The 25,709-nt window shown below is 36.2% G+C and overlaps 2 protein-coding genes across 4 annotated transcripts; both read left to right on the top strand.

Annotated features, from left to right (window-relative positions):
• Positions 1-2,571: 2,571 nt before the first annotated feature.
• Positions 2,572-15,983, top strand: LOC125253132 (proteinase-activated receptor 1-like). 3 transcript variants are annotated; one of them, XM_048166933.1, is made up of 5 exons: positions 2,572-2,897; positions 6,279-6,359; positions 7,993-8,115; positions 8,279-8,932; positions 15,629-15,983. In XM_048166933.1, exons 1-5 carry the CDS (start codon positions 2,834-2,836, stop codon positions 15,907-15,909), a joined length of 1,203 nt encoding a protein of 400 aa, XP_048022890.1. In that variant the 5' UTR covers positions 2,572-2,833; the 3' UTR covers positions 15,910-15,983. The 3 variants fall into 3 exon arrangements, with proteins under 3 accessions (XP_048022890.1, XP_048022889.1, XP_048022888.1); XM_048166932.1 differs by lacking the exon at positions 15,629-15,983 and having other exon boundaries at positions 2,630-2,897; positions 7,996-8,115; positions 8,279-10,698; XM_048166931.1 differs by lacking the exon at positions 15,629-15,983 and having other exon boundaries at positions 2,630-2,897; positions 8,279-10,698.
• Positions 15,984-18,562: 2,579 nt separating this feature from the next.
• Positions 18,563-23,870, top strand: LOC125252933 (proteinase-activated receptor 1-like). Its single transcript, XM_048166612.1, has 2 exons — positions 18,563-18,892; positions 22,393-23,870. Exons 1-2 carry the CDS (start codon positions 18,823-18,825, stop codon positions 23,466-23,468), a joined length of 1,146 nt encoding a protein of 381 aa, XP_048022569.1. The 5' UTR covers positions 18,563-18,822; the 3' UTR covers positions 23,469-23,870.
• Positions 23,871-25,709: the final 1,839 nt, after the last annotated feature.

The following is a 25,709-nucleotide window of genomic DNA, read 5'->3' as shown; positions in this document are numbered from 1 at the left end:
ATTTTTGGGTGAACTATCCCTTTCATGGAGGCATCTTCCCCCATCTCTCTCTACCCCCAACCCCCCCAAACAAATGGTGCTTATACTTGAGTTCATTGCTATCGTGACATCGTTTTCAACTCATCTCTGATACACTTTGTAAAACACCAGAAATCTCCAATTTACATTACACAATGAACACTGCCGATTAATCTACTTCTGGAAGTTAAATTGTTGTTTAGAATGTGATGGAACAAAAAGCTACTGAACAGTGTTTAGTGTTTATATAAACAGTAAAGCAGGATGGAAAACAGATGGGAGTCTAAAACAAACATCACAAGTGGATGTACAGTAAATGATTTTAATGTGTTCTTCATAGGAGTTCTGAAACTGAATCTGCAAGATTTCAATAAAGCCTAAAATATAAAAAAAAAATGTTTATTTTACATATTTAAAAGTCTGGGGGTGTGGGTTTGGGTTAGTTTATAGTCTTTAGCTGTATGTCCCCATTTAGATATCGCATTAAAAGTGTGTGTGTGTGTGTGTGTGTGTGTGTGTGTGTTGTATATCATCAGCATTCTACATTCTACGTCCTGTGAATGGAATGTTACTATTCAGTCTCCAAATAAAACCGTTATCACTCTGGACAGATTGTGATTAAAAGTGTGTATCTTTTTTTCACATCAAGGTTGTGAGAAAACACGCACATGAACCAAGATAATAACACATCCTTTCAGAGTTGCCAGATGTTATATATATATATATTTCAATCATGACAACTCTCGGAATATGCATGGTAATGGGTGTGACAATGTTAATGTATTTGGTCTTGGCAGAATAGATCTGCTACGCTGCTGCTGTAGATTATTGCATCAAATTTGAAATGAGCTCATTTTGTGCATAAAATTGTAACATTTCTCAGTTTAAACATTTGTTATGTTATCTATGTTCTATTGTGAATAAAATATTGGCTCATGTGATTTGAAAGTCTTTTAGTTTTCGGGTTGTAATATATCCGGCCATTTTCCATAAAAAGAAAGAATTGAAAAAGAATTGCCCATTTTGATTTCATGCCAACTTTAAATTTGTACACAGCAAGTTAAATGAACTCTTCTCAGATTACATATGGTCCCTCTCTATACAGTGTTAAAGTAGCACTGAAGCAGAGTTAAAGTTAATGAGATTAAGTGATTAATTAAGTTATGATTGAGCATTAGTGATGAACACCTGCTGTTAACAAGCAAAATCACTGAAGAGAAACACAATAACTGCAAATTACTTCCAGCCACAGCCTTAGATGAAATTAACTGAAGATAAAAGACATTAAATCGCTCAAGATCTGATTAAACAACTCCACAAACAGCATATTATCTCATTAACTTTTTCAGATTGTGATTAAAAGTGTGCATCTTTTTTCAGATCAAGGTTGTGAGAAAACAAGCACATGAACCAAGATAATAACACTATCCTTTCAGAGTTGCTAGATGTTATATATATATTTCAATCATGACAACTCTCTGAAGATGCATAATGTTAATGTATTTGGTCTTGGTAGAGATAATTAAGTGATTAATTAAGTTATGATTGAGCATTAGTGATGAACACCTGCTGTTAACAAAATCACTGAAGAGAAACACAATAACTACGAATTACTTCCAGCCACAGCCTTAGATGAAATCGACTGAAGATAAAAGACATTAAATCTCTAAAGATCTGATTAAACAACTCCACAAACAGCATATTATCTCATTAACTTTAACTCTGCTTCAATGTTATTTTAACTCTATGTAGAGAGGGACCATAATATATATGTTCTCTGAGCAGAGTTGATTTAACTCTGGGGATTTTGCTGTGTAGTGAGATAAATGAATCTCTGTAAATTGAGTCACATTTGAAATCTCAATGTTAAAAACAGGCCAGAATGACCAGATTTCACCAGATGTAAAACCTCAACCTCTCAGCATTTCAGCAACTAGTCCACAAACATGGTAATGCACTGTTTAAAAAAGCTAGTTTACTGGAATTAAACGGCAATTAGACTCTGATCTATGTTTCCCCTGTTCACATGCCTTTTCCTGCCAGAATTGGCTTTCCTTGCAAACCGGAAACGGCAACACAGTAAATGTGTGTGTCTGTTATCTTAATCAGTCAGAGGTCTAGCATCTCACAAGAATAAGCAAATATGCTATTTTTCTAGAACATTCTGGTATTTTGTAAACAGGTCTATAAAGCAGCATAAACAAAATTAGATCATTGAAATATATTGTTGATCATATAAGATTCAAATACAGCAGACATACTATCTAAAACACACCAAGTACAGATCAGGAAATTATGTAATAAATTAACAACAGGCTTTCGAGTCAAAGATCCCTCAGCACTGTTCTCTTTCTTTCTTTCTTTCTTTCTTTCTTTCTTTCTTTCTTTCTTTCTGTCCGTCTGACTATGTCATAGCAACCATCTATCACCAACTGCTTAGCAACCACACAGAAAACCTTATTAACGCATAGGAAGCATTTTCGACATTTTCTCTCTATGTTGAGCTGTAAAGTGTAAGTAACAGCCTACTTTCCCAGGGGCGCTGTGGTACAGACGGGACACACTGTCTGGGTTTTATAATAACAGCTAAATGGGACGTGGGTCCGTGATGTCACCGCATTGTAACTCACATCCTCGCTCGAGCTCGAGCCACATCACAGTGCGGAAAGCGCAACTGCTGTTCAGACGGCGACTGAAGACTTCCCGCGCGAGTTTGTTTCTCAAAACAACCTTTTCTTTCTTCATTTTGAAGAGCTTGTTTTTTTTTTCGTACTGAAATGCATTTTTTGTTCTAACGGACAGTTGTTCACACATAATGGAAATCCAAGCTATCTTGTTTTTAATTCTGAATGCGCACACATGCACTGCCATCTTTAACGGTAAGTTCAATTGTGCATGAAGAAAATGAGCTTATGATTTTCAAACTTTTCATGACTTTTTGTAGCATATATTTTTGCTGGTGCCCTTTAACTTAAATGAATAACTGAAACTGAACTACTTTTAATCATCTTTTTACTATTGTTACTGCTCGAATAAAATATTATCCCAAATAGCCTATACTTTTATATGTGTATGTGACCCTGGACCACAAATCCAGTCGGGTCAATTTTTTGAAATTGAGATGTATACATCATCTGGAAAGCTGAATAAATAAACTTTCCATTGATGTATGGTTTGTTAGGATAGGATATTTAAAAAAAAAAAATCGCCTTTAAAGTTGTCCAAATATAGTCCTTAGCAAATGCATATCCACTCACAAAAATAATTTTTTGATATATTTATGGTACAAAATGTACAAAATATCTTAATGGAACATGGTCTTTAGTTAATATCCTAATGATTTTTGGCATAAAAGAAAAATTGATAATTTTGACCCATACAATGTATTGTTGGCAATTGCTACAAATATACCTGTGCTACTTATGGCTGGTTTTGTGGTCCAGGGTCACATATATTCTTTAAAAAAAAAAAAAAAAAATGTTTTAAAAAAATAATAATAATGAGTGATAATAGATAAAAACAGAATACTATTTATATATTTATTCATTTAAAGCACCCTGATATTTTTTTGTTAAATTACCAGCTAAAAAGTATCTACCATGTTCCAAAACAGCTACCAATACCAACCAACAGGATTTTTTTTAAATATAACTTGTCATTTAAGTTTATACTCAAACTTAATCCTTCCAGGCACATCAAAAGCACCAAGGCTCTGATAGAGAGTCTGTTCACAGCATTCCTAGGAAATGTCCTGTGTTTGTTTGGCTGGGACTATTCAGCCTTTATAAAGATTTTGTTTCATTTCACATTTATTTGTAGATAACGCAAAAATATTGTTTCAAAGCAGCTTTAGAGAAAATGCATGTCAACATTACAATTTAGAGTAATCTTTTATCAGAGGTGACTGTGTCCAAATTTTGTAATTTCAGAAATGTACATATACAAATCACGCAGTTAGCTAACATTAATTTAAACAATGTGAAGTTCATCTGAAGTCCTCACAGGGGTTGGGGTCATCTCTTCACAAGTGTTGAGGCATCTGAAGTCTTCATAGGAGGCTGGATCCAAAACTGGAGCTGACTAGTCACCTTGGGAAGGGCATCCTGAGATAAAACAGAAAAGCAAATGGAGAATAATTAGTGTAGCTGCTGTTCAGCAAAGATAGAAGATCGGTTAAAGGATTAGTTCACTTTGAAATGAAAATTACCCCAAGCTTTACTCGCCCTCAAGCCATCCTGTATATGACTTTCTTCTTTCTGATGAACACAATCGGAGTTATATTAAAGGTGCCCAAGAATGCTTTTTCACAAGATGTAATATAAGTCTAAGGTGTCCCCTGAATGTGTCTGTAAAGTTTCAGCTCAAAATACCCCATAGATTTTTTTTAAATTAATTTTAACTGCCTATTTTGGGGCATCATTAACTATGCACTGATTTTTTCAGCACGCCGCCCCTTTAATTCGCGTGCTCCCTGCCACACGAGCTCTCGATTATATTACAGCACATTTACAAAGTTCACACAGCTAATATAACCCTCAAAATGGATCTTTACAAAGTGTTCGTCATGCAGCATGTCTAATCGCATAAGTACAGTGTTTATTTTGATGTTTATATTTGATTCTCTATGAGTCTGAGGCTGTGCTCCGTTGCTAACGGCTAATGCTACACTGTTTGAGAGATTTATAAAGAATGAAGTTGTGTTTATGAATTATACAGACTGCAAGTGTTTAAAAATGAAAATAGCGACGGCTCTTGTCTCTGTGAATACAGTAATAATCGATGGTAACTTTAACCTCATTTAACAGTACATTAGCAACATGCTAATGAAACATTTAGAAAGACAATTTACAAATATCACTAAAAATATCATGATATCAATGATCATGTCAGTTATTATTGCTCCATCTGCCATTTTTCACTATTGTCCTTGCTTGCTTACCTAGTCTGATGATTCACCTGTGCAGATCCAGACGTTACTGCCTTCCCTTGTCTAATGCTTCAACATGGGCTGGCATATGCAAATATTGGGGCGTACACCCCGACTGTTACGTAACAGTCGGTGTTATGTTGAGATCCGCGTGTTTTCCGGAAGTCTTTTAAACAAATGAGATTTACATAAGAAAGAGAAAGCAATGGAGTTTGAAACTCAATGTATGTCTTTTCCATGTACTGAACTCTTGTTATTCAACTATGCCAAGGTAAATTCAAATTTTGAATCTAGGGCACCTTTAATAAATATCCTAATGTATCCAAGCTTTATAATGGCAGTGAACAGGACCAACGAGTATGAAGTGTACTTCACATGGCTCTGGGGGTTGATAAAGGCCTTCTGAAGTGAAGTGATGTGTTTATGTAAGAAAAATAATATAAGTTATGAAGTAAAATATCTAGCTTCCACCAGACCACCCTCCGTATCTAACTTACGAAAAAAAAAAACTGACGTTGCCAAGTCCGCGCTTTTCCCACGGAATTGGGCTACTTTTACACTGTTGCTGTGGGTTGAAGCGACCCCAAATAACATGATGTTTAGCCCCCAGAATGCAATTTTTACTGTGGGACCCAAAGGGGCAATTTTCATTTTAAAGTGAACTAATCCTTTAAACACACGGGAGCTAAACCATTTAGGGGCTTATAGGTCAGTAGCAATGCTTTATAACTGATATACGGAACTTAATTGGTAACCAGTGTAGAGATGATAAAATTGATGTTATATGATCATATTTTCTTGACCTAGCAGGAACTCTAGCAGCTCCATTTTGGACTAATTGTAGCTTGTTTATTGAGGATGCAGGACAACCAGCTAGTAATGCATTACAGAAATCAAGAGGTCATTAATGCATGAACTAACTTTTCTGCATTAGAAACAGACAACACATGTTCTGTAGCTTAACAGTGTTTCTGAGGTGGAAGAAGGCTGTTTTTGTAATATATGAAATATGATTTTATAAGTTGCTGTCTAATATAACACCCAGGTCTTTAACTGTATAGGATGAAGTAATTGTATTTAATTGTATTCTAAGAGATTCTGTGTACAGGTTTTTGGTTAATAAGTAATACTACATTTAATAGAAGAAAATGACTGGTCATCCAATATTTTATATTTTTAACACACTCTGTCTTATAATATTACCAAGTGGCAGCATATATATTGAAAATAGCAGAGGGTCTAACACAGATCCATGATCTCAGATGTGGTCTTTTTCCTTTATTTGTCTAGTAGTGTTACATAACATGTATTTCTTTTGTATGTTTGATTACAGTTAGTGCTGAACACAGTTTAGCTGATACTGCAGCAACTGTTAAGCCAGTTAATCCACCAGACCATGAGAAACCCAGAACAGGTATAGTAAGAGATCCTCTAAATTCTATCTTACTTTTGACATTAAAATTAGTGTTCAATACTGGTTTTGCTTTGGGATACAGATTATACATTGGAAAGAATTGTTTGTTTTCCCCCTAAAAATCCATACATTTTTATTCAATTTATTAATATCACCACAAACTGCATAGGCCTAAAAAAAATCTGCAAAAAAATATTTTTGAAAACCACTTAAGATTTTGAGTCCCTACCATTATCATGGAGATTTTGAATGCATTCATTAATGTAAAAAAGGATGAAAAAAAAAAATATTTTTTTTGACTGTAAAAATGCTAAAGTAAAAACCTGTAAATTGGTTAACTGTAAATTACTTTACCATATACAGTACAGTATAACTTTGCAAATGGTTTAACATCACATTAAATGTAATTTTACTGTAAAATACTGTCAAATATATAGTTTTTGTACGTAAACTAACTATGAATTACTATAATTTACAGAGAAAAACACATAAATCTATTACATAAAGTCCTAATATAGGCTACAGTAGGCTGCTCTTGCCTTTAGCTTGGACTAAAGGCCCATTCACACCAAGAACGATAATTATAAAGATATAGTTCTAAATCATTCTAAATATAAAGGAATAGCACTGTCCTCACCACAGCTATAACGATATAGAGAAACTATATCGTTGGGATCACTTTCAGCTATTTTTTTTCCAGCTATCGAACGATTAAACACTGACAACCAATCAGATTCCACTCTAATTTAAGGGCTTGCGCATTTAAAATGGCAGACGTCATTGCGGAGAAGTTAATTGCAGAGGCCCAGAAAAAGCCACCACTGTTTGACATGTCAACCCCTCTTTTCAATGTACTTTAAAGAACATGGATATATGGAAAACAAACGGTCATATATACCCTCGGAATAAACGGTGAGAAGTATTAACAGAGATGAGATCATTCCCAGATAGCAACATTGTGTCAGCCCAGATAAGGTCCAGTTTAGGTTTATTTCTTTGCTCTTGGCTGACATCTGGCATTGCTGTGGCCTTCTTGTGGCCCAGATCTGGCACACAGAAACGGCCCACACAAGGATCGTAATTCAGTGCAGCATGTGGGCCAGATCATCATGCCACATGTGCCAGATGTGGGCCGGATCTGGGCCGACACAATGTTGCTATCTGGGTTATGTCAGGCTAACAAACAGTGTAACATAAAATTACCTATCCAAAGCCATTTCGATAACAAGGTCTTGCTTTTCCGTGAAAAAGACTAGGCGTTGTTTTTTAACTATTCACTCGAAACTTAGCATGCTGAGGACATCTGCCGTGTCTGTAAATGCAAAAAGAACAGCAAAAACATGATGTACACACTTTGAAACCGCACCCAATAACGTAGCATGGCCCAGATCCAGCCCACATCTGGTACATGTGGATTACATGCGGACCAGATATGGGCCATCACTATGCTTAGAATTAACAAACCATTATTGTTCGTTAATGTGGACGCAAATATAGTTATCTGTATAGTTATAGTTCTTGGTGTGAACGGGCCTTAACTTATCAAGGCCTTTGTGTAAATGTGTCCCAGTAACATTTATTTGTTTGGCAGTGTTATGAGAGCTATTACTGATGCTTCTGTGTTTGGTTACAGCAGCAGCCCCACGCAGTTTTGCAATTAATCGTGGCCAAATAACCCAAACCGATGAGCCAATTGACTTCAACATGGATGAGACTTTGCCTGACTCTTCCTCAACTCCAAATAAAACCCGTGAAGGTACAAAATCCTCATAGACACACACCAACAACACTTTTACAATGAAGGAAATGGCCTTGTGTTTGTTTTAACTCTGAATCTTCATCAAGGCCTCTTAGTCATGTTCATTTGTCTACTGGTGTAATAAGAGATGTAACTGATGGTGTTGTGTTTTTGGTTACAGGGATTGTTTTTTTAAGTTATACTATTAGACGGCCAGAATTGTCTCAGCCTAACTATAAAGGTGCACATCCATGTAACAGCACTGATCTGAATGAAGCAAAATGCAACCAGACTACAATCCTGAAGATCTCAGATGAGGCTGTTTTCTTCCTCAAAGGCCTGCTGGTCACACGCGTCATGCCCTCATTCTACATCTTCATCATCCTCTTTAGTTTGCCCCTGAACGCTTTGGCCTTGGTGATGTTCACCTGTAAGATTCGAGCGAAGAAACCAGCGGTGATCTACATGTCTCACCTGGCGTGTGTGGACCTGCTCTTCACCCTGCTGCTGCCTCTGAAGATCCACTACCAGCTGAACGCTTCAGATTGGGTGTTCGGTGAGGTGGCGTGTCGTGTGATCAGTGCAGCTTACTACTGCTACATGTACTGCTCCATACTGCTGATGATGTGCATGAGTGTGGACAGACTGCTGGCCGTGGCGTTTCCCGTCGCCTCTCTAACCTGGAGGAGTGCAAGGAAAGCCACATGCGTGTGTGTGCTGGTCTGGCTGCTGGCGCTCGCTGGTACGGTGCCACTTCTTTCAATAAGACAAACATTCAAGATTAAGGATGTGGGCGTCACTTGTCATGATGCGCTGATCCATGACGAACCTACAGATCAGCTATACATGTACCTGTTCTCCATCCTCTCCTGCCTCTACTACTTTGTGCCACTCATTGTCACCTTAGTGAGCTACTTTATCATCATATATGTGCTCAGTGGCAAGTCTAATCGATTAGCAAAATCGCCATCGCTCTCGGAAAAACGAAAAAGAGCTGTGATTATGGTTATCGCCGTGCTGATGGAGTTTGTGTTGTGTTTCGCTCCAACCAATGGCATCCTGTTGTACCACTGTGTTCGTTTAGCTGGAGGAAACAGCGGAGAGGGAGATTCATCATATGCTGTTTACCTGGTGGCTGTGTGTTTGGGGAGCACAAGTGTTTTTCTAGACCCTCTTCTGTATTACTACGGCTCGTCTCAGTGCAGACAGAAGATCAGATCTGTGTTCTGGTGGAGAAGAGCAAAAAACAACCTATCAAATACAAGCACTCAGACAGGATCCTCTTTTGTGAGTTGTGAGTATAGTCAAGCTAGTGTTAGTGTAAAGATATGAATTATTTAGAAAATTATTTTAACTTTTTTTCAAAAAAACAAAATACTTTTTATTGTTTATACTGCTGCTCATTGAGCCATTAACAGAAAACTGAATCTGAAATAGCCACAAATCTTGATTCATGCTAAAGCAGGATGAATCTCCCTTCCATGCTGTTAAATGTCCAGCTGTTAGCTTGACAGATTGACCCCGTGTAATCACATCTTTAAGGGACTCCATTTCCTGTTTGTGACTGAGCTTGTGTGAGAAATATGGTGACAGTGAAAGCATTTTTTTTTACATTGCTATATTCAGATCACATCTGGAGAATGTCATGAGATTTCAGGTTGCAAAAATCTGAAGTTAAGTTGCAGATCTGTAGTAACCACAGAATTAAAAAATAAAAATAGTAATTGTGAATTTTTATCTCAATATCTATTCAGTGTAGATTGCTAGACAATTGCAAAATCATACAAATAAATATGTTGTTCTTTTAATATTTTGTCAGCATTTTCTGACAATTTATTAAAAAAAAAAAAAAAAAAAAAAAAAAAAGTTTCAGGCTCTATTTAGCGCCAAATTTGTGGAAAGTGCCAGCCAGCAAAATATAATAAATAAAGAAGGCATTCAAAACCATAGTAAGTGTGTCTGAATATATATATATATATATATATATATATATATATATATATATATGCGTGCTTGTTGACTAATTTGTAATTCTGAACGTAAAATGTTAAGCTGCAATTGTGTATTTCATTGTATGCATATAAAGGCATTATCTGTATATTGTATATTACAGTTTTTTCTATAACCTCTGTTGCTTTACAGGTTCTTCACTGCATTATATAAAATTGCCAGATGGAATGTGTAAATATTTGTTCGCATTTAATAATATGTGCACATACATAATATATGTAATTCATATGTTCTTAGATTATTATATTTTATAAGTGAATTGAACATATTTACAATATAGGGGCTAGTTGTCAAACAAGCTTATTTTATTTTTTTTTAAATATTATTTTCTGTTCTCAAAACTGTCATGTTAATGAACTACTGTGTGAAATATTAATTGGAGTAAAAAGTGTAAAACATGCCTTTGGTCTCCTCTATCATATTGTATCAGAAGGTCAGACTGTATACTTTTCTCAGTTCTATGTGACAAAACTGAAATGCTGAGATCTTCTCATACAGCATTATATTTATCTGTACAGATAAGCATCATTTCTATGCGATTCAGATCTGAACATGTTATTTTAACGTGCTAATAAACTACTGTATTTCAAACATTTTTAAATATGTATATAATTGTGCTGACACTGTCACTCTGACATTAGTTTCTTAATGAAACTAATGTCATCTATGAAATCATTCTTAAAGACGTCTAACCGCAGCCCAAGAATAGACTAGTCATCGAATATACAGCTAATGAATGACTACATATATACATGTAATAGACAACAAAATAATGTCTAAAGGATTCTTTTCACTTAAATATAACTCATAAATGACAATCCATTCAAACAAATATAAAGGTTTTAATTAGAAAAAGAACTCAAGATAATACAAAATGAAAAATAAATAATAAATACAATTTTACAAATACAATACTATTCAATATAATTTTGTTTGTTTTTTAAATATGAAACATTTTACAACTTTACAAAAAATGATTCAAAAAAAGTTAAATAAAAAAGGATGAAAATCTGATTAATTGTTGGTTTTATTTCCATGGCATTCTTTAACTATGTTGCCGCTGGAAAGTTCATCTGCCAAATAAGAAAAAAAATGCATGAGAAAAGTATTGTTGATATAAGGGAGTCATTCTCTTTTTTTTTTTTAGATGCACACTAGGGCTGGGCAATATAGTTTATAGGAATATATGGATATATTTTTCAAAGCAATATAGACTGAGACTATATCATTTATATCAATATAGCCTGATGTCACATTAAAATAATTTATTCAACCAGTTCTTAAAAAAAAAGAAGAAAAAAAAAGATAAACATTGTGTATCACCATTCAGTTGTCTGGTCAATGTTTGCACGCACACACATACCTCTAATGACCGAAAACAATGCAGTGTTCTCAAAAGCCTCCTTCTGCAGCGCACCACCCCCCTTCATATTGAATTTTGACATGAAGGAATTTTTTAAAACCCTAAAATATAATACAATTTAATTTAATTTGCTACATTATGAACCATCCAGACCTCTCAGGTCATCTGTGGTAGGTCTGCTTCACCCCACCCCCCAATCAAATTGACGTCAAATCATCCACACACTGATGTCCAATTGATGTTGAAAAAAACACATCAAATTGGTGTAAATTTTTTGACGTCCACACACTGATGTGTAATTAATGTTGAAAAAAACCCCATCAAATTGATGTAATTTTTTTATGTCAATTTGACGTCCACACACTGATGTCCAATTGATATTGGAAAAAACCCCATCAGATTGATGTCCACACACTGATGTCCAATTGATGTCGAAAAAAAAATGTTCAATTGACATCAATTTTTTTTACATCAATTTGACGTCCACACACTGATGTCCAATTGATGTAAAAAAAAAAAACATCAAATTGACACCAATTTTTTTATGTCAATTTGACGTCCACACACTGATGTCCAATTGATATTGGAAAAAACCCCATCAGATTGATGTCCACACACTGATGTCCAATTGATGTCGAAAAAACCCCCCATGTTCAAATTGACGTCAATTTTTTGACATCAACTTGACGTCCACACACTGATGTCCTAATTGATGTCGAAAAAACCCCCATCAAATTGACGTCAATTTTTTTTACATCAATTTGACGTCCACACACTGATGTCCAATTGATGTAAAAAAAAAAAAACCCATCAAATTGACACCAATTTTTTTATGTCAATTTGACGTCCACACACTGATGTCCAATTGATGTCGAATAAAAAAAAAGTTAAATTGACGTACATTTTTTTACGTCAATTTGACATCCACACACTGATGTCCAATTGATGTCGAAAAAAAAATGTTCAATTGACATCAATTTTTTTTACATCAATTTGACGTCCACACACTGATGTCCAATTGATGTTGAAAAAAAAAAGTTAAATTGACGTCAATTTTTTTTACATCAATTTGACGTCCACACACTGATGTCCAATTGATGTAAAAAAAAAAAACCCATCAAATTGACACCAATTTTTTTATGTCAATTTGACGTCCACACACTGATGTCCAATTGATATTGGAAAAAAACCCATCAGACTGATGTCCACACACTGATGTCCAATTGATGTCGAAAAAACCCCCCCATCAAATTGACGTAAATTTTTTGACGTCAATTTGACGTCCACACACTGATGTCCTATTGATGTCGAAAAAAACCCCCATCAAATTGATGTCAATTTTTTTATGTCAATTTGACGTCCACACACTGATGTTGAAAAAAACCCATCAAATTGATGTCAATTTGACGTCCACACACTGATGTCCAATTGATGTCGAATAAAAAAAAGTTAAATTGACATCAATTTTTTTTACATCAATTTGACGTCCACACACTGATGTCCAATTGATGTCGAAAAAAAAATGTTCAATTGACATCAATTTTTTTTACATCAATTTGACGTCCACACACTGATGTCCAATTGATGTTGAAAAAAAAAAAAGTTAAATTGACGTCAATTTTTTTTACGTCAATTTGACGTCCACACACTGATGTCCAATTGATATTGGAAAAAGCCCCATCAGATTGATGTCCACACACTGATGTCCAATTGATGTTGAAAAAAAAAATGTTCAATTGACATCAATTTTTTTTACATCAATTTGACGTCCACACACTGATGTCCAATTGATGTCGAAAAAAAAAATTAAATTGACGTCAATTTTTTTTACATCAATTTGACGTCCACACACTGATGTCCAATTGATGTAAAAAAAAAAAAAACCATCAAATTGACACCAATTTTTTTATGTCAATTTGACGTCCACACACTGATGTCCAATTGATATTGGAAAAAAACCCATCAGACTGATGTCCACACACTGATGTCCAATTGATGTCGAAAAAACCCCCCATCAAATTGACGTAAATTTTTTGACGTCAATTTGACGTCCACACACTGATGTCCTATTGATGCCGAAAAAACCCCCCATCAAATTGATGTCAATTTTTTAATGTCAATTTGACGTCCACACACTGATGTTGAAAAAAACCCATCAAATTGATGTCAATTTGACGTCCACACACTGATGTCCAATTGATGTCGAATAAAAAAAAGTTAAATTGACATCAATTTTTTTTACATCAATTTGACGTCCACACACTGATGTCCAATTGATGTTGAAAAAAAAAAATGTTCAATTGACATCAATTTTTTTTACATCAATTTGACGTCCACACACTGATGTCCAATTGATGTTGAAAAAAAAAAAAGTTAAATTGACGTCAATTTTTTTTACGTCAATTTGACGTCCACACACTGATGTCCAATTGATGTCGAAAAAATCCCCCATCAAATTGACATAATTTTTGAAAATTGAAAAGACTTTACTGTTTGCCACTGCCTTAAAGCGTTTAAAGCATTTGCCACTGTTTAAAGCATTTTCAAATGTCTTTTTATATTGTCTTTATATTGACCTATGTTGCTGTTGTTTTATGTAAAGCACTTTGAATTGCCTTGTTGTTGAAATGTGCTAAACAAAATAAACTTGCCTTGCCAAATCCAAAACTCATATTTTCATATCATAATGATCTAAAGATTAAAAAATATATATAGCTTTCATAACAACTAATAATAGGTTGAACAGGTTTCATGTTTAATCCCTTGTATTTAGATAATTAGAGCATTTAAGGGCACAAGGAAACACTATACAGTACACGCATGTTAATCTAACCACAACATGTTTTACTCTGAGTCTGCACTGTTAACCGATAAAATGTCACGGTTACTACTTCAAATACAAGTTGATCATTTACAGACCATATAAGTGTCGATAACCCTTGTTTTTTATGATAAGAGTTAGATCGCTTTGATAAACTAGTATTATCTAATACAATGTTTATTTGTTAGTGTTTATCAAACTCATATGTTAACCTATAGCTGTTTAAAGAGAAATGGCAAGCATAGTGTCTGTGTCTGTATCAGCAGAACAGACTGAGCACTGTATGAGGGTATCAAGTATCTAGATACTGAGGTTTGACGACTTTTAAGTCTAGAGTGAGAAGATTGATGGGGGGTCAAATTTTTTTTGCTTTCTACTATAATTGTGCATAGCCTATGTGTGGTACATCAGTACATCAGTAATTAAAAGTGCTATGACTTGCTGATCTACTAGAATTCATATTAAATTACTTTTTATAAATTGGCCTACAGCACTGTTGAAAATGAGCAACTGTTTATGGGCTGAAACAGAAAAAGGAAGTCTTTAAATTCATGACCTTGCAGGCAGATAGAAAACATTGTAAATGCTCAATCACAAGAGACTAGGTTGCTAGTACTTTTTACTGTAGATGGCTTTGTTTTATGACTGGGTTTATTAATCTTTACATGTTCTTAAAGTTCTCTTCGTCATATTAGCCTTTACTTGTCTGGTAATGTTATGGAAACTTGACAGTTTGTTTTTGACTTGACGCAATTTTGCTGTTACAACAGAGACCTATGAGACAACAGAAAATGTTTCCTTTTCAGATGGGGTGTTGTATGATGAAGAGACTATTCTAAAGAACATTCTGGAAATGATTCCAGAATCTATTCTGAAAACTTTTCCAGAAACTTTTCCATAGGAGATCAAATTCTAATTCCAAACAGAAGTGCTCATATGCAAAAGATGTATAAAGCACAGCTCATGCAGAAGTCCCTTTCAAACCAAGTAGCGTTCTGTTGGTCAGTGAGGCAAATTTATGTGATCAATGATGAAATGAGCCATTGAAAATGAGTGGAATCTGCATGGGGAACATTTCTCTCTCACGCAAAACTCCTGATTGCACCGATTCCTAGGAATGACTGGGTTTCACCCACGAAGCAGTAACGGTAAATGTGACCGCACCTTTAAAGAATGTTATCAGACATCATATTCACATGATTTGGTTAGTCACAGAATGGTTAGTCACTGCATGTTGTATAAACAGAAGTTTCAGCATTTGAGACAAACATTCAAGATTAAGGATGTGGGTGTTAGTTGTCACAATGCACTGATCCATGACCATGACGACCCTACAGATCAGCTATACATGTACCTGTTCTCCATCCTCTCCTGCCTCTACTACTTTGTGCCACTCATTGTCACCTTAGTGAGCTACTTTACCATCATAAATGTGCTCAGTGGCAAGTCTCGATTAGCAAAATCGTCATCACTCTCAGGAAAACGAAAGAGAGCAGTGATTATGGTTATCGCCGTGCTGATGGAGTTTGTGGTGTGTTTCTCTCCAACCAATAGCATCCTGTTGTACCACTGTGTTCGTTTAGGCATCAGAGGGAAGGGAGATTCATCATGTTGGTAACCAAATAGTTTCCGGTCCCCCATTGACTTCCATAGTATTTTTTTCCCCATGGAATTCAATAGGGACCAGCAACCATTTGGTAGTGTTGTAGTCAAGACCACTTAAACCGAGACCAAGTCGAGACCAAGACCAGTGTGTGTCGAGACCAAGGCAAGTCGAGACCAAGTCAAGATCAAGACCAGACTAGCACTCCTCAAATTCATCTGAAAGATCCACATTTACTGCCTGATAAATGTCTTATTTTTAATCAAAAATTACGGTTAGAATAATAAGACACTATATAGAGCTGCAGAGGTGGAACAGAAGTTGCATCTGAATTGGTACAATCACAAATGCATAAATGATGTTGAGATTAATGTTTTAAAAATAAAATTTTGATAATTAAACATTTATAAAAAAATCACTATCACGTTTGCAATTGTGCTCATATTTGTGAAAACAGCTCTCTTTCTTGTGATATTGCTCAATTATATCATATGCTATAATATAAATATCAAGATCTTATACAAGTACTTTTTTGCAATCATATCTTGAATTTTGTGGGCATTTGTATTAATTTTGGTGACATTTTTGACACAATCCCTTGTTGATTTCTGACCCGGCACAACAGTAACAAAATAAATGAAATTAGAAATAAGTTGATTGCATTTGAAGCAGGAAGTTTTACATCCAATAAAATGAATGATGTTAAGAAAGAAATCAGACAATGCAACTGCAATTTAGTGATATCCCCGCTTTTGTGGTCTTGACCGGTCTTGAAATAAAAAGAGTCCTTTTAGTCTGAGACCAAGACAAGAAAAAAAGAAAATAAAAAAAAAAGTTTCAGGCTCTAGTTTGTGCCAAATTCATGGAAAATGCCAGTAGCCAATGCCAGTCAGTAATAAAAATAAAATAAAACAAACAAAAACTACCCCAAGGGGGAAAACATGTCTTGACTTGACTACACAGCAAGGAACCACATGGGAGGGAAACATTTGAAGGAGAGACACACACAGTGGCCCTTTTCAGAAAGGAGGTTCAGTGAAAACTCTGAGTATGTTAACCCTGGAATAAGCGAAACTCTGGGTTTTCCGTTTCAGAATAGGAGGTGGCAAAAGGAAAGACATAGGCCTAGCAAGCCATGTGCTCACACAAAACATGACAAAAACTCAAGCACATGGCCAGCAAAACAAATCACCAGCCATGTGCTCAAACAAAACAAGACATGAACACACAGCTAATGAGAACGCTCATAAGCCGCATGTACACACATGTACCCCCTTTTAACATTTAAAGGTGGTACAGAGGCTGTTTTCGTCGACCGAGTTTTTGAAATGAGCACATGTGGAAGAACAACCCCCCTCCTTCACAGCTCATTTCAAGTTGTTTACCACCAGCATTCGCTGTGTTATTAAGCCGGGCACACATTTAACGACTAGCTAAAACATTCTGACTATGCTCAACATACAGCGATAGTTTCCTGCTCCTGAAGCAGATTTATATACTTTCACATGGAATTTGAACACCGACTGTAATCGCAGACTGAACGCAACTGGCTCTGACTGGACGCGTTTGAGCGCGATCAGTCATAAGTATCAATTTACATTCATAATCGGCCTTACAATCGTTAAGCCGCGCACACACTTAGTGGATTCATTATGTCGGACTCACCGCAGGTAACTCATAATCTGCAGTTGTTACTCCTGTCTCCTGACAAAAACATTGCATGCGGAGTGTGGAAAGTTACAAGAGCGCGCAGCCGCGCGTCTCTCACAAGGAACGTCATGGCAGTGATTGACAAGCCAGAGGGCCTCGCGTAAACGATTGGCTGATGTTTTTAAGGCCCTACCTCGTGCACAGATGATGTATATTAATAATATTCCTTTCAGTGCACCTAATAAATAGTCTTTTATCAGTTAGTAAAGACAGTTTCAAGTAATATTGCAAAAATGTATAAAACAAAACATCCTCTGTACCACCTTTAAGGGGTTTTCTTTTCACGTGACTAACAGCGCTAGTCAAAGCATTTGTCAGTTGTGGCTTGTTCCGTTTTCGAAACAGTTCAGTCTTTTTAAATTTAAAAGTCTTCGCTACTGACTGACACACTCATAAAGACAGTCTTTGCTGCCATCTAATAGTGCCGTATTGTAAATAAGTCACGGCTGAAGGGCGTTGTTAGACAAGACGCGAAGCGGAGTTGTCAAACAAGCTTATTTTATTTTTTTAAATAGCCTATATTCTTTATTCTGTTCTCAAAACTGTCATGTTAATGTGTGAAATATTGATTCAAGTAAAAAGTGTAACAACATGCCCTGGTTTCCCCTAGCCTAAATCATATTGTGAAGGTCCTACTGTATATAATATAGCTACTTTTCTCAGTTTGTGACAAAACTGAAATGCTAAGATCTTCAGTAGAGGAGTGATAAGGTTGCTTAGTCATTTTTTCTGTTGCATTATATTTATCTGTTGTGCAGATCAAGCATAACTTCCCCATTCCACAGATAACTATTCTCAGATCTGAAATGAACCGATCAACTGAACACACCTTTGCTAAGCCATGGCATGAACTGTAGTCGAAAGCTTAAATCTGATTGGCTAAAGACAGATTCTGATGGGAGGAGAGCGCTGCCTTTACAGGCTCAAACATAAACACACACACACATACACTCACAAATACCAAGGCGATTGATTCACACGCTAATAACGATCTGCAAATCAGATTCAAGGATAAACTCGTAAATTTTAAACACTCGAAACTTTTTGTGCAGTTGTACATCTATGAATTGCGTTTTGCGTGAATTAGGATTCATGCATGTGCAATTGGCTACGCGTGTGTGCATCATGTTTTTTGTGTGAAATATTAATAAGACTGATCTGGTTCCAACTCGTGCCTATTGATTTTGGAGTAAAACGTCTAGAGTTGGAAATAGACAGATGATCGTCATGGGGATGAAAATAATCTTGCTTTCATTTGTAATTGCACACATGTGCACTGCCACTGACGGTAAGTATCATCAGTTCAATATGCATAAAAAATAACTTGTAATTGTATGTCCTGATGATGCATCTATCATATTATGAGTGTCAGGAATTTTCATTTGCTTTCGCAATTCATAATGTTTTTACAGTTTTATCTTATTTCTAAACGAGAGTCGTACCTTAAAATACTATAGCTGTAGCACCATGGTACGGTGATAGTATCAGATGCATTGTAAAAAAATAAAAAAATAACATTTAATCAAAGCCTGTATTCAAGAATTCAAGAGATGTTGCAGGCACCACATTACAATACTAGACAAACCACATAAGGCAATGAGATGAGGTCCTCAGTGCTCTCTGCTGTACTTTTGGCAATGTCTGTCCAAACATTGAAACAGTTCAGCCTTTGTTGTCATGAGCCGGAAAAGCGGAATGTGCTCCTCTTCTGCTGGATATAATTTAGCATTATCATTAATTTTATTAAAATAGTTTCAATATACTAATCACCAAGTAGCACATATATTATGCCTTGAATGCAGTGGCGTAACTTTACCCAAAAATTACTTTACTCAATACTGTAGCTACTAAGTTTTCTACAACTAGGCCTATAGGGTATTATACTACAATGTACACTAGTTTACTGCAGTAAAAAGTAATATATACTACAGTATTTCTTACAGTTTATCAGTTCACTATAGTTAATACTACAGTATGCTGTAACATTCATTAACAAAGTGTTGTAAATACTATAATATATACAGCAGTGGTTCTCAACTCCAGTCCTCGGGACCCAATGCTCTGCACATTTTGTATGTCTCTCTTATATGACACACTCAATTCAGTTCATGCAGACTCTCCTAATGAGCTGATGATCTAAATCGGGTGTGTTAAATAAGGGATACATACAAAATGTGCAGAGCAGTGGGTCCCGAGGACTGGAGTTGAGAAACACTGATATACAGTATACAATTTACTATAGTATGATTCAAAAACACAAAAGTATTTACTATAAATTACTGTAGTATTTTTTCATATGGGTTTGTTTTAAAAAGTGGGATTGGGATAAAATGTGTGTGTGGGGGGGTGTAATTGAATCATTATAATAATATATGCACAATATATATTGACATAGACCTCATGTTTAATATGATGGTTTCATCCTTACATCTACTATAATTGTTAGTCTCAAGAATATTTACATTAGTCAATAAATACGTGGATCCACAATTAGTATTAGATTGTCCTGGTGGACTAGTGGTAGAACTTTTGTTCAGTGTGCCAAAGGTTCTGGGTTCTAATCCACCCTTATATAATTTATTTCATTTTTTTTCTCATTAAAACCAATGCTGTTCATCAGTGATTGTATATCAAGAGCAAGGATGTGATTATGTGCATTTTGCTTAGTGATTTCACTGGAAATAATAGAGTGTCTCCGCAACAGCGTTAAGCGATAGACTGAAGCGCTTGTCCGTGTGAAGACTGCGCCAAGAGAATGCTGTTGCGCCACTGATAACAGCGGCAACAAGCACTCAGCATGATTTCAAAAACAACATATCCCAGCGCCATATTGCCTATTATAGAAGATAGGCACTAATTCTGTGTTAATTTGTAAAGTAAACAAAAATGGATCATATTTAAATGCATAAAAAAAACCTAAAAAACAGTTTGTCAACCCCAGAATGCCAATGTAAGGGGTTGGGCAATGAAACTGAAACACCTGGTTTTAGACCACAATAATTTATTAGTATGGTGTAGGGCTTACTTTTGCGGCCAGTATAGCATCAGTTCGTTTTGGGAATGACAGAGAAACAAGTCCTACACAGTGGCCAGAGGGATTTTGAGCCATTCCTCTTCCAGACCATTGTTCAGGTCACTATGTGATGCTGGTGGAGGAAAACGTTTTCTTGCTCCTCCAAAAAAATACCCCAAAGTGGCTCAAACATATTTACATCTGGTGACTGTGCAGGCCATGGAAGATGTTCAACTTCACTTTCTTGCTCATCAAACCATTCTGTCGCAAGTCTTGCTGTATGTATTGGTGCATTATCATGTTGATACACGTCACCCCCTTCAGGGAGCACATGGTCCTCCAGAATGGTTCGGTAGTCCTTAGCATTGATGCGCCCATCAAGCACAGAAGGGAATGCAATGATATTTCAGCCCAACCCATCACTGATCCACCCCTGTGCTTCACTCTGGGCACACAATACCACAGTCCAGGTGTTTAGCCTCTTCGGGGTTTCTCCACACCTAACTCCAGTGAAGGTGGACACATCAGAGAACAACACATGTTTCACATTGTCCACAGCCCAAGATTTGCAATATTGGCACCAATGAAATCGACATTTAGCATTGGCACAAGTGACCAAAGGTTTGGCTAGAGCAGCCTGACCATGAATATTGACTCTAGAGCTCCCGACGAACAGTTTTGGTGGAAATAGGAGAGTTGAGGTGCGCATTTAATTTTAGATTTTTATATTTTATAGTATACAGTCTGGGTTGGTACCAGGACATCCCTTTCAGACGGTTTCCTCAACAATTACTCCTGTTGGATGTGGTTCATTGCCCAACCCCGGCAAATGCACCTGACATTGATGAATTTTTGGGCAATATACAATTCTTGAATACATTTACCTTACAGTCTTGTAATACTAATGTTAATAGTAATGAAATCAAATGGTGAAACTTCTCCTTTTGGGGAATTGGAGGTTCTTTGAGGTACGACTGATACTTTGTATTAGTAGGCCTACTTTAATTTGCTTTGGATAGAAGCATCTGCTAAAATAGCTTTAACTGGGGCAGGAGCCTAGTGATAAATCCTTGTCTGGCAATGGAGATTACTGTATATGGACCTGAGACTCACTTTTCATGACAATATTTCAGCAATCATGTGGTAGGTGTTTGGAATCGAGACTAACAATGCCAGATTTGCAAATTAATCACTTTTTTGATCTAATCAGGATTGCAAAAAGGTATGAATTTGTTCACAATTCACTTACTAAATCGTTTGCAGCAGTTTCTCACACTGTAATGGGATACTTTATAAGACAGAAAACAAACAGAGTGCTGGATAGAGTTGATATTTAGGTTACATTAAAGCTTTATTTACCTACTAACTTGATCACATAAGTAGTTTACAAGGTGGCGATTTAGAATTAATTTGTACGATGTGATTCGTATGATTTTTAGAAAATAAGCATGAAGGTCCACCCCTAAACCTAACCGTGATTGAATGAAAATGTACAAATGAGATCGTATGAATTGGCCACAAACTCAGCAAAGTGAAAAAAAGTTACTAATTGCCATGAGATTGTGTTTTATCCTACTATCCATTGTAAGAAACAAAACTCAAAAATGTCATTGATTGTCAGCGATGAAGCAGCACTTTATTGTGTTCAGATTGTTTATGACTCTGTACTGCAGGGAAAGAATTTATGTCCATATATTCAAAATATGAAAGGCAAGAAACACCCAGGTTGTGCAAACTTTCACTAATGGTGAATGCATATGTATGTTAATCTACAGATTTCTTCATTGGCAGTTTTCTTGGTAAAGCAGACTGTAATTTTACTCTGGACCAAGCAAAGCTCAACTGTTCCTCGCTATCCATCTCAGATGAGGCTGTTCTCTTCCTCAAAGGCCTCCTGGTCACACGCGTCATGCCCTCGTTCTACATCTTCATCATCCTCTTTAGTTTGCCCCTGAACACTTTGGCCTTGGTGACGTTCACCTGTAAGATTCAAGCGAAGAAACCAGCGGTGATCTTCATGTCTCACCTGGCGTGTGTGGACCTGCTCTTCACCCTGCTGCTGCCTCTGAAGATCCACTACCAGCTGAACGCTTCAGATTGGGTGTTCGGTGAGGTGGCGTGTCGTGTGATCAGTGCAGCTTACTACTGCTACATGTACTGCTCCATACTGCTGATGATGTGCATGAGTGTGGACAGACTGCTGGCCGTGGCGTTTCCCGTCGCCTCTCTAACCTGGAGGAGTACAAGGAAAGCCACCTACGTATGTGTGCTGGTCTGGCTGCTGGCACTCGCTGGTACGGTGCCACTTCTCTCAATGAGACAAACAGCTAATATTAAGGATGTGGGCGTCACTTGTCATGACACACTGCGTCAAAGCGATCCTACAGTGCTGAATTACGTGTACCTGTTCTCCATCCTGTCCTGTCTCTACTTTTTCTTGCCGCTAGTCGTCACCTTAGTGAGCTACTTTACCATAATATATGTGCTCAGTGTAAAGTCTAACCGCTTAGCAACATCATCATCATCTTCAGACAACCAAAGGAGAGCTGTGATTATGGCTATCGCTGTGCTGATTGAGTTTGTGGTGTGTTTCGCTCCAACCAATGGCATCTTGTTGTACCACTGTGTTCATTTAGCTGGAGGAAACAGCAGAGAGGGAGATTCATCATATGCTGCTTACCTGGTGGCTGTGTGTTTGGGAAGCGCAAGTGTTTTTCTAGATCCTCTTCTGTACTACTATGGCTCGTCTCAGTGCAGACAGAAGATCAGATCTGTGTTGAGGAGGGAAAAGGCAAAAAAGCAAACCACACCAAGTAACTCGCAGACAAAATTCACACCTGTCTCAAACTAAGCTTGCAGTAAAGTGTGAAGTTTAAAAGAAAACTGATCAGGCATGTGGTTTTCCTAATTGCCAGTGTCAGTATATTATATTATGTATGTATTATTCTTTATCCTGTATCCTAAGAAACAAATTCAAATCCTGCTATAAAGCAGCTTTAAAAAGAAAAGACAATCATGACATTATTCATCTTCAGTGTTGATTTATTTCAGTAATTGTGTAAAGTCAAAAAATATGTAAAGTAAAGTAGGGTCTTTTCATAGATATTTAGATATGCACTGCATATTTTACTTCCTAAAATCTACACTGTTAAACTGTTGCCCGAAATTTACTGTTGATTGTACAGTTATTTACTGTAATCTACAGTGTTACTGTAAAGATAGCATGGACTAAATTAAAACTTGTTACATCAAATTGTCTGACTGTCATCTAAATTTACAAACTAATATTTGTTATCTGCTAATAATGTGAGCATATTATTACTATGAACTTATTTCATTAGAGTCCACTGAATACATTTTAAATAAAGAGATTTTCACTGCATTAGCAACTATACAGTCACAATCTGTTAAATAAAACAGCATGCAGCATATCATCAGTGTTTCTTGAGTTTCTCCTGAACTTAAGCACAGGCTCTACTGTTCAGCACAATGGTGACCCACAAAACTGAATGTTACAGTAAACTACTGGCAACAGTGTTGCCAGTATATAACTGTTTATTTAACTTACAGTTTGTAACTGTTAAAATACATTTTGTGGGTGTGTCTTTTTATCTTACATCTGTAACCCTTTCAACCCCAAAGGAACAACCTCTAGTGTCCACACTACAGAGTAAAAGTAACATTGACATTGTGTTGCTGTGAGATAATTAAGTTAATATGTAAGTGATGATTGATCATTAATGATGAACACCTGCTGTTAACAAGCAGACCCACTATAAAGAGGAACAAGAACAACAACAAAAAAAAAGCAAACATAAAGAACTACAACTGTCTTCCAGCCATTACACATTCTTACACTTATTACTGACCAGTTTAATTTGATGTCTGCAGAAGATCTTATTGAGTATTAACAGAAGTTTAGATTTGGCATTGTGACGGTATCAAATTTTCATGTTGCGATAATTGCTGAAGCTTTTATCACGGTGTACGAGACAATCACGGTATTGAAATAAGTTGCAAAAAAAGTGTTGTAGTAACAGGTTTAAGAACTCTTTTTCTTATAACAAAAATAATTCTGAATGTTTAAATACAATAATGCAATACACACAAAAAATTATAAAGTAAAATTTTTCAAACAGATTAAAGTGCAAAAGAATTATAAAGAACAACAGGTAACACTTTACAATAAGATCTCATGATTTAACATTTTCTATTCAACTTACGGAACGAACACAGCTGAATTAGTAAGTTGAATAGGGAAGGTGTAGGACATTCAGCGTAAGCAAGCAAGGACAATAGCGAAAAATGGCAGATGGAGCAATAATAACTGACATGATCCATGATAACATGATATTTTTAGTGATATTTCTAAACTGTCTTTCTAAATGTTTTGTTAGCATGTTGCTAATGTACTGTTAAATATGGTTAAAGTTACCATCATTTCTTACTGTATTCACGGAGACAAGAGCCGTCGCTATTTTCATTTTTAAACACTTGCAGTCTGTATAATTCATAAACACAACTTAATTCTTTATAAATCTCTCCAACAGTGTAGCATTAGCCGTTAGCCATGGAGCACAGCCTCAAACTCATTCAGAATCAAATGTAAACATCCAAATAAATACCATACTCACATAATCCGATGTATGCATGCAGCATGCATGACGAACACTTTGTAAAGATCCATTTTGAGGGTTATATTAGCTGTGTGAACTTTGTTTATGCAATGATAGAGTCGAGAGCTCGGGAGGGGGGCAGAGAGCGCGAGCAATTAAAGGGGCCGCAGCCTGAATCGGCGCATTTCTAATTATGCCCCAAAATAGAGTACCCCAGGGATGACGTGTTTTTGTAGGCCAACCCGGAAGTTAGCGGTGCACGGGTTCCCTCGATTGAAAGCCTATGCATTTTTCCCATAGATTTTTGGAAAATCGCAGAAAATAAGCTCTGTGTTTAACAAAGGGTTATGACACTTACACGTTTTGTCTATCAAGATAATCTTTACAAGTTAACACATTTATAGATTTTGAAGCCTAAATAAAGTGGTCAGATATAAAAAGCTAACAGTAGGCTATAAACGGACTACAGCACACCA

This window comes from Megalobrama amblycephala, linkage group LG18 (genome assembly GCF_018812025.1).
Source record: "Megalobrama amblycephala isolate DHTTF-2021 linkage group LG18, ASM1881202v1, whole genome shotgun sequence".
Lineage (NCBI taxonomy): Eukaryota > Metazoa > Chordata > Actinopteri > Cypriniformes > Xenocyprididae > Megalobrama > Megalobrama amblycephala.
The sequence above is the reverse complement of the archived record's forward strand: the minus strand, read 5'-3'. Positions and strand labels throughout refer to the sequence as shown.